The following is a 14,700-nucleotide window of genomic DNA, read 5'->3' as shown; positions in this document are numbered from 1 at the left end:
TCTCCCTGGAAACGCCCCTGATTGCTGCAGAAGTATGAATATTGAACACTGTAATGGTGCCACTGTGCTCTGTTCTCGAAGAAGCAACTCCAGGGTTGCCCGGCAGGCGGAGCTCTCGGTCCATTTACTCCCATGGCAGCAGCAGGGCATCGTTATTTCTAAGGGGTTTTTTTTCTCCCCCCCTTCGTGGGATACAGACCGCTATTCTCAGATCCTGGAGCCTCAATCGAACAAGTGTGGCCCTCAGATAAGCACCGTGGAAGCAGCGACCAGGACACGCGCTTCAAGAGGGAGGACTGAGTGGACTGCAAGAACATTTTGATGTCATTTTTGCCCACGGAATCCAACTGCAGTAAGTAAAACTGCAATGAACTTTTTGGGGGGTTTTTGGTCGTGTTTTCTACACATAACAGGTTGCTTTCGGAGAAACCACGTTGTCGGAGTACAAGCAGCGATGTGGGTGTTCTGCTCGTTTCCCCCTCCTTTATTTAATCGTGTTTTCCCTCTCTCCATCTGCTGTGGCATTGCTGCCAGTTAATGCTTGCTGTAAAGCCGTGTAAAATGATTTGCGCTGGATTATAAAAAATGTTTTTGGTCATCTGTTGCAGAGACACTGGCTCCGTATTCTATCATTTTCACTGAGATTAGGTACTTCATTTATGAATAAAGGATTTGATGTAGCAAAATCCTTAAAGCCCCGAAAGTTACATATTGTAAAAGTTCATGTTGTGGATGTCTGAGTATTTCAAGTATAGAGATTGCAATCAAATGCTTTCCACCACATTTGTGTGTAGTGTAGCGGAAGTGTTAGTTATTCTGTGTGCATAGAAGAGGTTGCATGAGGCAGCTTGGTGTCAGACGCAAAACAAGTTGGATTTTAAAATTGACAGAAACAGAGAAGGCAGCACAATCTCTGCTGTCTGAAAACCTGCCACCACATCGATCCCCTTATTTTGATGTAATATTTTGAAGGTAATAGCTTCTATCTGTCAGCCGTTCCACTCTGAGCAGAATTAAAAACCTAATCCATGCTTTGGTGCTGCTGCCTGCTGGAATTACACATTTAAGTGCCCCCGTGACCTGCCTCAAGCTTCAATAGGAGCTTGGGAAGGCTGAGAGGAGCGAAGCTGTTTGGTGCTGGGACACCTCGCTCTAGCTGACACCGGTCCGGACACACTGGAGCATCTGAATGTCTGGTGACACCATGACTGAAACGGAAGCCAATGCGATACTGACCACTGCGCTGACAGGAATCCTGCTGGTGGCAGTTATGGCACTGCTCTGCTACTTTACCTGCAGACTGGCTGGTTCAGTGCCACTGGGTGGACCTGGCAGATTTTAAGGCTGTTAATGACCACTGACCTGCAGCATCTGGGAAATGCTACATTATTATATCCATGACTTCTTGCCCGGTTGGTGTTGACATTTCTTTTTAGTTAACCTGGTATGTTCAGACTTACTTCTTATTCGGAGCCTGGGACAGATTCAATTTTAAGCTTGTTTTTGGAGGTGATGAAATAATTGTAACTGAAGTAATTAGCCTCAGGTAAAGATTTTTCTGTCAAGAAATATTAATGTTGAGGTTTTCATTCAAGGGTGGACATGTGCAGTCAATCATTTGGTGTTAATCGGCTTTGTCATGGCTCTTAAACCTCTCAGTGCCATTGAGTGCAATCCCATTAAAATGACCTTGACTATAAGCGCAGAGAAGAAAGAAGAGGGTGTGTATAATTATAGTTGAAAGCCTGACTGGCCAGGACCCATAAGGGCCCCTGTTGTGACTACTTACATTCACAGCGAGGCCTGAAGCTTAACTTCTCCAAGCTCTTCTTTTGTTTTGCCTACAAAGTGTTCAGCGACTGAAAGCTCCACTTTTGAGCAAGTCATATCAATAATGCAAAGACATATCATTTAAGTGGCTTAGATGAAATGAACACAGATGGTTGTATTCCTCTTGTGTCACCCCCACCCCCTCGCAGCCTCCTTTTTGCCTGTTTCTTTATTTGGGGAAACTTCTGTGACAGAAAGGACTTTTATCTCAACACTTTCTTGCTATAGAAGGGTGACCAAATGTTGAAAAGACTTGGCTTCATATCAGCTTGTCTTTATTGTAAAGATCAAGTAAAATAAGCAAATTCTGAGGTTCGGTTGAAAACTTAAAATGAGATTTTTTTCTCTTGCTTAATGTCTGTATTCATTGCCTATAACTCCAGTCTCCACATAACACTGAAGAAAGACAAGTGTAGCTTGCAATTAACAACTGCACTTGGTCACATTATCATGGAGTAAATAAATATTAAACCAGTATGTCAGAGTCAGTGTATGATGAAATGACGCATGCAAAATTACTAGTTTGTGCCCTTGTTCTCTTGTAGCTGTGAGACGACTGCGGCCAGGCCTCTCCAGCTTCTCAAAGTGGCATGTGGTGACTGTCTAGAGTAACGTGTCACCCGCACACACTTGACAACAGGAAGATGACAGCCCTGCTAATCATTTGCTTTTGTCTGATTTTGGGGAGCTTGGGGAACCCACAATTCCCGGGTAAGTCACTGTGTTTGTAGTCAGCTGCTAAAAAAACCCAACAAATAGAACAACAGAAACAGTCTAATGGTTTATAGTTTGACAGTAGGTGTCCAACACACACTAGGAAGGTTGAAAATCCTAAAAAGAAGCTTTTATATCAAGCTGTGTTTGGTTTAGCGTTGCCACAAAAAACAAGTAATTTTCTGGCTTTAATATTGCTTGAAAGTGTTTTCATCTTAAATCCGATGATTATTGTTTTAAATAATGGATTGATAAGTAGATAAAGATATTTGGTTGACTACCTTGAAAGAATAAAGAAATCTCCAAATATTTAAGCTGGAGAAGCTGGAACCAATGCACCTTTGGCATTTTGTACAGTGTCAATGCAAAATCTCAGCAGACCTGCATCTGGTGATTCCTAGGACTATCCAAATATAACCTGATTTGTTTATTGCAATACACAGAGCAAGAGAAAGATCCCAAGTTTTGGAACGCATGGGCTCAGCGAACTTTGAAGAATGCTTTGACGCTGCAAGAGCTCAATAAAAACAAAGCAAAGAATCTCATCCTCTTCCTTGGAGATGGTAAGCGACACGTCATTACAGATTTGTGGCAAGATGTTAATAAAGTTACATCAGTGCCTGCAGATGAAAGGTGAAATGCAACTGCGGCTACCAAAGCATTAGCTCTTCAATAGGCTCATCACCAAAGACTTGTGGTCAGCGCAGAGCCTTGACACTTTGATAGGGTAAAAGTAATTCCATGTTGTAATTAGACTTGAACGATATTACAGAGGATTCAGTTGATCAGTAGAAGATGACTGAGATTTTTAAAATTTTTTCCAATGAGTGAGGTGAATGAATGGGAGCAAACAAAGCAAGCGTGCTGCCACTGGATCACTGGGGTTCTGTTTGTGCTGGATTCCTCGCTGGTTGAACAAAAACTTTTATCCTCCATGGGGGCATGTGCTTTCAGCCTCTCTGTTTGCTCTATGCGCACACCATGACATTCTTGCATGCGGCTGCATTCACAGTTATGTTTGCCGTTTTATAGATTAACAGAAAAATTAATAAAATGAAAAAAAAAGTGTGTGCAATTGTTTAACTATTTAATGTTTCCCAAGAATTGAGATTAATGATTACTCTTTACCAGGAATATTACAGGATTCTGTTAAGTAACAACACTCAGCACCAAAGTCAGCTGTTTCCTCTGTGGACCTCTAAGCTAAGCTACATGCAGGGCAACCTTTGACATGAATCTGACTAATAGAACCAGACCTAAGGCTAAAGCATAATAATTAGTTTTGCTCTCTATGTACAAAACTATAAATGTGAGTTTTATGACAATGGTCTCATATGTTGGAGTGTTTGAAATGATCAATTAAGTGTTTTGAGTTCAGTTTTCTAACTGAAAATGTAAAAGATTCATCAAAATGCATTAGGAGTTATTCATGGAATTCAACACTGGCATGCTATTTAGTATGTGAAACAGCATAAGAAACTTGTTAATGTGTTAAAACTTAGTATGCACCCAACAGCTTGCTTTGTGCTTACTATTCCCAAGGGAATATTAAGACTTGCATGTACTGGACTGTGCTGAAATTAGTGTCTCAAAAGGCACTGCAGTGCTGAGCATGTTTAAGTACATGGTGCCACTGCGCAACTCTCTCGATTTGATGTGAATGCATAAAGAAATGTGTCTGGAAAGGTGTTTAATGTCTATTTGCACAAAGCTACGCTGGACCATATAATGAGTATGTAGGGCACATTATTATTTCTCTCTATTGTAACTACAAAAGACTCCTTCATCTCTGTGACCTAAAAAGTATCTGCTGCAAGTGTAGTTGTTTTCTTTTCCCTTCTTTTTCTTTTGGTATCTGCTTTTGAAGTAATATGAATCCAGAAGAAATGTTTTGCCTATCAGCAGTCATTTTGTTCTAGGATGTCAACTTCAACAAAAAAATGTCCATGTGCAGCAAATGAAGTACAATGAACTCTTTAATCTTTGATTTTCACAGGGTTTTCCTTTCTGTCCCTGCTGTGTCAAAATCTGTCATAAAACTCAGTGCTTTTTGCGGTTTAGGGATGGGTATTCCCACGGTGACAGCTGCTCGCATACTGAAGGGTCAGCTGAATGGACAGAGCGGAGAAGAGACGCAGTTGGAAATGGACAAGTTCCCTTTTGTATCTTTATCCAAGGTCTGACTAAAGTGCACTATGACACAATGTATTGATCGTGCTTTGGCTATTAATGGCTTCCAGAAAAGGCCTGTGACCGGAAACAAGGCTGTTTAGTGTTTATCATACTGGATGTGTGTAAGTTATAGATAAAAATAAAAAAAAATACAAAAATAGGTTGATTATTTATATCTCATTGACTCATCAACAACAATTCACTAAACTATTCATTTTAGATTCTAGAAAATGTAAAAGGATGTATTTCTTTTAGTATTCAATTCAAAAATACCTTTATTATGCTAACATGATAAAAGTTGCTCTTCTAGTGCTCTGTGTTTGTGAAATGCATGCTTGAAAAAAATCAGATAAGAACGAAATGGCAATGACTGCAATGATTCTTAAAAAAATATTTTTCTTACAGTAACATTCTCTAAACTTCAAGTGTCCATGAAGGGTCATTTATGACCCTGAATAACATTTAATGAGCCGTTATGATCATTTTAATTACCAAGTTATTTCCTACTTTATATTTTACATAATGTTTTGACAATATTGTCTTTGATATTTTTCATTTTCCAGCTCTAAGCATTACATTGGAAACCATAATTATTTATCTTATAACATTTTAGAATCTTTTTCACAGATAAAGAAAGAGTATTGATGTGATGAATGTGATGAATATAATGAGAAGCCTTCAAAATTACATTAAAATATAACCAATAGAATCATTTGTCACCCCAATAAAGTAGCTAAAATAGTTTGGTTGCTTGAGGGTTAAAAGTGTAAAAGTCTTGAGAACCACACCACAATTACTATATGTTTTCTTTCCTGTGAGCCAAGATTTCTTGTCATTTTTAAAGTGGTCATTAGAGATCTTTCTCCTGGCTTTCTCAAGAAAGATGTTTTTCCTTTGGCTACTTTTCCACATATTTACAGTCCAGTCCTTGCACTTGACCGTGGCAGAAAAAACGGCATCTAGCTCAAGAAATGTGCCTACAAATGACTATTTAACGAAAAACAACTTAAAATGGTATCTTTAAACATTTTAGTACTGGCAGGCTAGCACAAAAGCACATGATTTGTTTACATTTCTATAGTTGAATCTATGAAAAATACCAAAGAACAACAAGATGATTACCAAAGAGCTGTTAACTGCAAGAAATTTGAGGAATCTGAAGTGAAGGAGAGTGGGAGACCTAAAACAATATTTATAGCAAATGAACAGGATGTGTGATTAAAAAGTCTTGTTCTTAAGAAATGGAACAAAAATCCAGCATAGACTTGACACATATCCTGACAGATACAGTGGGCCTTTCCATCTGTACTGTTCACTGAAGCTATAAATTATCTCAACGGGATGTAGCTGTCAAGAAGCCATTCTTAAGGAGGGAAAAGGCTGGGGGGAAAAGGCTAAGGTATGCCAGATTACAGAAGAGCTGGACTGATAATCAGTGGCAGCAGGTCTGATGGCGTGAAGAATCAATCATTTGGTTCAAATAGTCTTCAGTATTTACAGAGAGGGGTGCAATAGTGAGTGTCTACAGCTACTTGTAAAGTTTGGTGGAGGCTCTGTCGTGGTTCTGGGCTGCATTACAGCTTGGGGATCTTGCTAAAATTGAAAGAATTGTGAGAGCAGAAAAGTACAATCAGATTTTGATGCACCGTGCAACACTATTTTTTAGCATGACAATGATACCATTAATACTGACAGTGCAGTAAAACCATAACAGTGGAACATTATCAGTCATGGATTGGCCACCTCAGAGCCCGGACCTCAACATTATTGAATCAGTGTGGGATCATCTTAACGGGGAACGGAAAAAAAAAGTCAACATCAAAAGAAGAGCTTTAAATGTCCGTCAAGAAGCCTGGAGAGCTATTCCTGAAGATTACTTAAAAAAATTACAAGACAGCAGCCCAAGACAAGACACCTTCAAGCTCATTAGAATTGTAGACACTCTGGTTTACTTTTATTTGGTTTGTTTTTTTTAATAGAGCTGTCAGTGCTCATAGTTAATGCTCAAGTTTAAACAAGTCAGATCATATTAACACAAACTATCCTGCACTGTGTCCCTGCAGACCTACAACACCAATGCACAGGTGCCAGACAGTGCTGGCACAGCCACAGCTTACCTATGCGGGGTTAAGGCCAATGAGGGCACACTGGGTGTGAGTGCAGCCGCTGTCCGCTCCCAGTGTAACACCACACAGGGCAATGAGGTCACCTCGATCCTTAAATGGGCAAAGGACGCAGGTAGAGTGACAACAAACTTTTCAAAAATGCAGATCTTGTTACTAAGTTCATCCAGCCGTGTTAAGCACAAGGGTCAGTGGGGATTGTGTTAGGCTCGCATGTGTATTTTTTGGGGGATGATTGAAAACCATGGAGCACCACAAGGCTAACATAAAGACACAGGCAAACATTGATTCTGATATCCACAGCCAGCGTAGAATCACCAATTAACCTAACATGCATGTCTGTGGACTAGAAAGTAAATATGCAGTTTTTTCTCCTCCCTTAATAAGTGGTTTCACCTGCTTAATAAGATAAATATTGATCAGCCTAGAGAAGCATGTCTAAAGTCTCATCAGTGACTACCTTCACCAGGTATCCTAACAACAAAGCTCAGAGTTTATATGAGTATTAACTTTTGCACTTTATACACTCAACACTCACACTAGCAAACAAACAAAAAAATGCACCACGGAAGAGGAGCCAGGTGTGTGGTGTGAATGAGTGCTACAGTATGGTGGGGATAAGTTTAAAGCTCTTACTCAGTCTATGGTGTATGCTTAGGTTGGCTGGTCTGCTTGGTCATGTCATAGACTCAGCCACTAGTAAAGTCTTATTTATAATGCTGTTCTTGACTTAATCCCATTTTACTTACTGACTTATGTTCATCAGCAAAGTGTGGGAAGTTACTGTCCTGTAGGTCTCAGGGTTCATTATTTCTGTCTGTGAACAATAGTTCACGCTGAACCAGTCGCAGAATCAGCTAAAACTTTATAAGCTGGTCTAATTTAATGAAGTTAAGGTGATTTTAAATGGCTTGGATGCAGTTGCTGTTCATCAGGCTGCAAATGTTTTGCCTTAATATTATTACCTTTGTTTGCATTACAATATATACTTGTTCTGTATTGACATTGATTTCTGTGTTTTACTTTAATCACCTATACTTTACTGGTTTATGGATGGTTCACAGGTCACAGACAATAAGAGAGCCAATCATTCCTCTGGGAACATGACATGCAGTATTTGACACCCTGTTTCCAGTAGATCTCCATGACTTTTTATACCATAATTAATAATTAAGGTGTAAATTGTGCAATTTGTTTACCACTGATTTCCCCGCTCCCCATACAGTGGCATCCAATTTTTACCAATGCAGATACAAAACAACTGACCCATGAATTTATTCCACTGCTGCACTGAAAGGACTCACCGAACACATAGATGGAAACGTATCCTTAAAAGGTTATTTACATATCTGAGGGGTTTCTCAATATTCATGTTTGTTTACAGGAAAGTCAGTGGGCATAGTGACAACAACACGTGTCAACCATGCGACTCCTAGTGCTGCGTACGCACACTGTGTGGACAGAGACTGGTACTCTGACAATGAGATGCCAGTAGAAGCACTGCAAGCTGGCTGCAAGGATATCGCCAGACAACTGTTTGAAAACATTCCCAACATTGATGTAAGTGAAAAGTAGAGATTCAGATTAAACCTGAAGATTAATTGATCGACTATCTGTGGACGTTATTAGCAGCTCCAGAATCCAGACTGTGGTTTGTTGGTTTATCACTTCATTCCACTCTGAAATTCATTTTTTCTAACAACTGAATGATTGTCATGAAACATATTACAGACATTCACTGTCCAGAGATAACTAAGTCTAGTGAAGGTCACATTTATTGCTTATAGCTGAATATCCTTATACACTTTTGATTTGATTGCCATAAACTAGTGCAGACATCATTGATCCTCTAATATCACTGATGTTTGCACTGTTCTATGATATTTCAAAAATATTCTTTATCTGTATTTACTGTGACCAAAGAGCTGCAACACAAATGACATGCACACCAAATGAAGGAACTGAGCCTAAAACTGATAGAAATAACACTTATTATTTGAAGAAATGCCTATGAAGTGCCAGTGAGGTTACACGATGGTGGTTGAGTCGCATCTCTGTCAAAGTTTTGCAATATTTATACGATCTGCACGAATAAAAACTAAGCGTCTTTTGTGACATTCCCGGATAAAATGGAAACATGTGCTACAGCTGCAGACTGTCAGTTGCACTTTCATGTGCTACCTCATGTGAAAAGCAAAATACTAAGTGGCGAAATACTTTTGTTATTGCTGGAAATACACTGTTTGTCAATGAGCAAGTACACAAATGTACACATCTACACGAAGATATTTAAAACTTTTGGAACTTGTTTAGCGTAATCTCGTACTAGTGCTTGACATGCTTGCAAAAGACATTCTTAATCTCGCACATTTCCCTTCCTGGTTAAATAAAGTTCTGTGTTTTGAAGATTCAGATTTGCATGGATGTTAGCAATGAGCTAGAAATGTGCTTTAATATTCTCATAGAGCTTCCTCCCCTGTTTGCTGCTTAATTTGAAGTTCTGGTCAGGCAAAGGAAGTTACAAATTGATGGCATCGTTGAACATTAGCACTGTGTTTACGAGCCAACAGTAAATGTTTGATATGATGGTTTCTTACACAGGACATGTTTTTATTTGGTCCCCAAAAAAACTGTGATTACGATTATCTATGTTTTTTTTTAAATCAGGTGATTATGGGTGGAGGAAGGAAGTATATGTTTCCCAAAAACATGTCGGATGTAGAGTATCCTAATATTTTGAAGCACAGTGGCACACGGAAAGATGGAAGAAACCTGGTGCAGGAGTGGGTTGACAGAATGAAGGACAAAGTAATTTTTCCTCTTTTGTTTCTCTTTGCTCTTCTTGTTTTCTCATTTCCTCTTTATCTACCTAATTGCATTTTCATATTCTGAAATTCAAAGTGACTCCATTTGTACCACCAAAACTGTTCTGTACCTTTTTTTTCTTTTTTTTGTTGCAGAAAAATCATTATGTATGGAACAAGACGCAGCTCTTATCCCTAAACCCCAACAATGTGGATTACTTACTGGGTGAGTCTCAGTCTCATTATGACAGTTTCATTGAAGTTTTAATAAAGAGCCATATGCGTTTGCTTTTACTGCAGGCTTATTTTCTGTGTGTAATACCTTGTTACACATTGAGCTGTGCCCTCTGGTATTCCAGGTCTCTTTGAACCTGGGGATATGATGTATGACTTGGAGAGGAACACTGAGAGTGATCCTTCACTGACAGAGATGGTGGATGTGGCTATCAAGATCCTAAAAAAGAACCCCAGTGGATTTTACCTGCTTGTAGAGGGTGAGTTTGAAGCCTCTGTTATGGTACAATTACACAGTTGTTATTTTTTTTGTTCTTGTGCTGATTTCACCAAGACTTAGCAGACTTCTGTATGTAGCTAAGATCTCCCATTCACTCCCCTTTAACTATAAAAGGGAGTGCTTTTATAGTTTAAAGCACTCCCTTTTATAGTTAAAGGGGAGCATTTATATAAGAATTTTCTTTAAGTAGAGTGTTTATTGAGCCTTCTGAATCCCAAAAAGTTGAGTCTGTTCATCTGGACCTAGTTTTTTCAGTGGGAGAAACGTTTTGTCACTCATCCAAGTGACTGCTTTAGTCTCAGCTGACTGCAGGTTTCCCCAACCTTACAAACAGCACATTTGCACAATGGCTGAACCTAGCCCACTGAATGAACAATGGGCTGTGAGGTCAGTTCCTTGATCATTAATATGCAAATTGTCATGACCATTGATCAATAACCACTGATCAATGGCCATGAGTACCATTCACAGAGAGTTGGGGAATGGCTGCAATCACAGCATTGTAAGATGGTGAAAGATGTACCCTTAGGCCCCCTCCTCGATTCAGAGATGGTCTTTCCCTTTTCACGTAAATGGCCTCCTTGACTCCGCCCTCAAACCAGCGTTCCTCCCTGTCCAGGATGTGTACATCCTCATCACTCAAAGAGTATCCACTGGCCCGTAGGTGTAAATAGACTGCGGAGTCCTGACCTGACGAGTTGGCTCTTCTGTGTTGCATCATCCGCTTCGCCAGAGGTTGTTTGGTTTCCCTGATGTATAAATCCGGGCAATCCTCCTGGCACTTACCAGCGTACAATACATTACTCTGTTTGTGTCTGGGGACCCGATCCTTGGGGTGGACCGATTTTCAGCGCAGCATTTTTTGGGGGGTTTAAAAGCCACAGAAAAGCAGTGTTTAGAAAAAATGCATCTCAACTCTTTCGGTACTCCTGACACGTACGGGATCACTACGGGTTTTTGCTTAGGCAGCAGTTGTCTTTCTCTCCTGGATCGGCTGGAGCTTTCTTAGGATCCTTCCCAGCTTTGACAAATGTCCAGCTGGGATAACCACATTTACTCAGGGCCTTCTGAATCAGTACTTAAACTGAGTATTTTTAACACAAGTATTTGCACTACTTAAGTGAAGAATGTGTATACTTTCGTCACCTCTGGTTAGCTTGCATTAAGAGAGGTTTTTGTTAGATACCAGACCATCTGAAATGGCTTCCTCCACATCTTTATAGAGATAGCAATACTGGGGAGCGATTTGACATTTTTAGCCAGTTTTTTCAACTTTATGGAGCAACAGGCCAAGTTTACAAAACAGAGAAAATAAGCAGGGCTTCAAAGTCTCTCCCAAGATGCCCTTTGTCATTCCTAAAGCAGCTGCATTGGCATTTTTTGGGACAAACAAATCTGGCTCAATTACATGTTATACAAACCACTCTGAGGTCATGTTAGCCTAACTGTAAATATTTACACCAGGAGGACGTATTGACCACGGACACCATGAAGGCAAGGCCAAGCAGGCTCTTCATGAAGCTGTGGAAATGGACCGGGCTATTGGCCGGGCAGGTCTTTTGACCAGCGACCATGAAACGCTGACCATAGTTACTGCTGACCATTCTCACGTATTCAGCTTTGGAGGCTACACACCCAGAGGAAATACAATATTTGGTATGTAATGACAAGCATACGTTAGATACTGTACAGCTGAAGTGGAGAACTTGCAGTTCTTTACATTACGTCTGGTTCTTCCACAGGTCTGGCTCCCATGCTGAGTGATGTTGATCAGAAGCCCTTCACCTCAATTTTGTATGGAAACGGACCAGGTTACAAAGTTATCAATGGCGCGAGGGAGAACGTCTCTGCTGTTGACTATAGTAAGTAAAAACGTTTTATTCACATTGCTTCAGAATAATGATAAGATAGCGCTTGTTATTTGGGCAGTGGTCAAAGGCAGAGACCGTGGTGGTTCAATACCCGGCTGCTTAAACTGACTTGCAGTTCTACCTGGTGATGAAGAGACCCCAAGATATAGTTGGGCTTACCTCAGTGCTTGTGGAACTAGTCTACTGGAGGATGGCTAGACTTTATTCCACTGTAGAATCACCCACGGTGTGAGGCACTGAGCAGGGTGGGTGTACTTGGAGCGTGTGTGGTGTGCTTTTCCCTGGTAACCAAAATAGGGGTGTTTAACTAGGGTTTCAGGTTTGTTAACACTTAGACATTAAGCATATGCTCAGAGAACCTGAGCTTCTTGGTGTCCTTGCAGGACACTGAAACATGGAGGGATATCACTGGGAGTTAGTCCCTATCATCCCCTTGCGAGTTAAAAATAATAATGACTGCCTGCATCTTTTGTCTCTGTCTCTTCCTTTCAGAGGGAAACAACTACCAGGCCCAGGCAGCCGTACCGCTGAACGCGGAGACTCATGGAGGAGAGGATGTGGCTGTGTTTGCGAAAGGTCCCTTGGCTCACCTCCTACATGGGGTCCACGAACAAAACTACATCCCCCATGTAATGGCATATGCAGCCTGTATCGGGGAGTACAGGGAGCACTGTATGTCACCCAGCGGGTCAGCTGGATTACGGCCAGCCTTCTCCATTGTTGCAGTCATTCTCTCAGCTGCGCGACTTTTGTGCTGACCTTTCCCAGACACCCAACGCTGTTAATGCACTCACTTTAACCACTCATTTTAAGATTTTAATTTGATTATGTTGCTTTATTATTTTTTAATTTGTCTCTCCACTATTTTAAATATGGGACCACCTTTCGACATGTTTATTTTTACGATGATTAACTGACAAAAGTGTAGCGGATAACTAAACAAAACAATCAACCCACTGTGATGCATTGATTTTTTTTAATGGGTGCTGTGGCAGAGATCATTGTTAATTGTGAGATTTCAATTGTGATTTTTCTATTAACTAAGGATTTTCAGACTCGTTCGTCGTCCTTTTTTAATGCAGCCCGTCTCTGTTTAAATAGACCGAATTTGCAAATGTCTGAATTTGTTTCATATTTTAAATGTGCATTTAACAGTCTACCTCACAAGCTTTCAAAGATATGTTCACAATTTGAAGAATTATTATAATTTGTTTTTGTTTTTTTGCCAAAAGAGGCAAATGAATGTATAATTGACGATACATTAAGATCATTTTTTGTCATGCATGTTTTTTTTGCATAATTTCAAAAAAAAAGAACAAAAAGAAAAGTAAAAGAAATATACCACCGATGGTTCTGTCCAAATACAAGTTTTTAAATCTCAAATTCAATGAATGAAATGTGTCTGTTTTTCTGTTAATCTTGTTAACAGTTTTGGTGGGACAAACATGATTAAGTTTTCTCCTTTTGCCCCCATTCTCTGCCCTTCAGTTATATTTTTCCTCCAAATTTTCATTACAGCGCTCTTTTCACTGACCGCTTCAAGCATTTCAGCAGAACAATACTAAAGTCAGATTTATTTACATGTAACCATTTTTACAAAACAAAAAATGAAAAGCAGGCAACAGTGATATATGAGAAAAATTATATGTTTTAGGATGAAAAGGGACAAATTTTCACAAAATGTAATATATCAACACAAAGTAAAAACATTAAAAAATTTCAAACATTTTGTCTCACATCTGTCCAAAAACCCTCTCGGCCAGCATCCCTTTTAGGTCATGTCATGCATGTGTGTTGTACTTTTCCATCTGCTTTGTTATATCTTGTGTGGAATGTGGGTGTATTGAAACCATTAATTTCTTGGCATCATGTGGTCACTGGGAAAACAGGGGAATCATGTTGACTGAAGCATGAAAAAGGAGGTTTAGTCTAAGCAGGCATGAAATGAAGTCCTCATGTTGTTAGCAGTACTTTCTTAATATCAGGACTGAAAATGGCTCATTTAGGCCCTCAGGAAACATGTCATGATATCAAGTTAACTTTCTCTACTGGTTTATCTTCTTTTCCTCTTCCCAGCTACACATCATTCTGCCATCCCACTTTATCGTTTCTGTTCTCCATTTAGAGAGAGATAGCGTCAGACTGTATATTATGAATATCAAAAAGCCCTGAGTATGCAACTTAACTCACTGATTTTGATGAAATGGTTTTTCAAATACAAAGCACTTGGGTGTGTCTCGTGCATTTGATTCCAGTTGTCTTCTCAGATTTTTTCCATTCAGTCAATGAGCAACAAAGCAAGCAGTGAAAGAAAGTAGTCAGTGTCATGCCTCAGCTTGAATTTTAATGGAAATGCTCGGATCTTAATAGATGTGCAGTTTTCTCAGGCAAGTCATCACCTCTGCTGAGTTCATATTACAACACCACGTTTAAATTCATAAAACTTTCAGTTACACCGTAATTTTCAGTGTCATGCCTCTTCTCATGGGGCCTCTCCCTTTGGCACAACCAATAAGTGTCTACTTTTAGTATATGTCAGTTTACATTTGCCTGACCAAAGGTTTTTTATATAGTGTGTAGACATGGTTAAGATGCCCTGCTGAAGCTGAAACGGAGCATCAAAATAGGGAAGAACGATGATTTAAGTGACTTTGAATGTAGCACGGTTGTTG

General features: G+C 39.8%; 1 protein-coding gene across 1 annotated transcript; it reads left to right on the top strand.

Moving 5' to 3' along the window:
- The first annotated feature begins 204 nt into the window (after window positions 1–204).
- alpl (alkaline phosphatase, biomineralization associated) lies at window positions 205–13,416 on the top strand. Its single transcript, XM_080891859.1, has 12 exons — window positions 205–352; window positions 2,376–2,541; window positions 2,988–3,107; window positions 4,606–4,721; window positions 6,780–6,954; window positions 8,224–8,399; window positions 9,507–9,647; window positions 9,800–9,869; window positions 10,003–10,137; window positions 11,622–11,813; window positions 11,900–12,019; window positions 12,521–13,416. The coding sequence occupies exons 2-12, from the start codon at window positions 2,475–2,477 to the stop codon at window positions 12,784–12,786; spliced, it is 1,578 nt and encodes a 525-aa protein (XP_080747985.1). The 5' UTR covers window positions 205–352; window positions 2,376–2,474; the 3' UTR covers window positions 12,787–13,416.
- The last annotated feature ends 1,284 nt before the right edge of the window (window positions 13,417–14,700 follow it).

This window comes from Rhamphochromis sp. 'chilingali' (assembly GCF_963969265.1).
Source record: "Rhamphochromis sp. 'chilingali' genome assembly, chromosome: 9".
Taxonomy (NCBI): domain Eukaryota; kingdom Metazoa; phylum Chordata; class Actinopteri; order Cichliformes; family Cichlidae; genus Rhamphochromis; species Rhamphochromis sp. 'chilingali'.
This window is presented reverse-complemented; position numbering and strand designations above follow the sequence as displayed.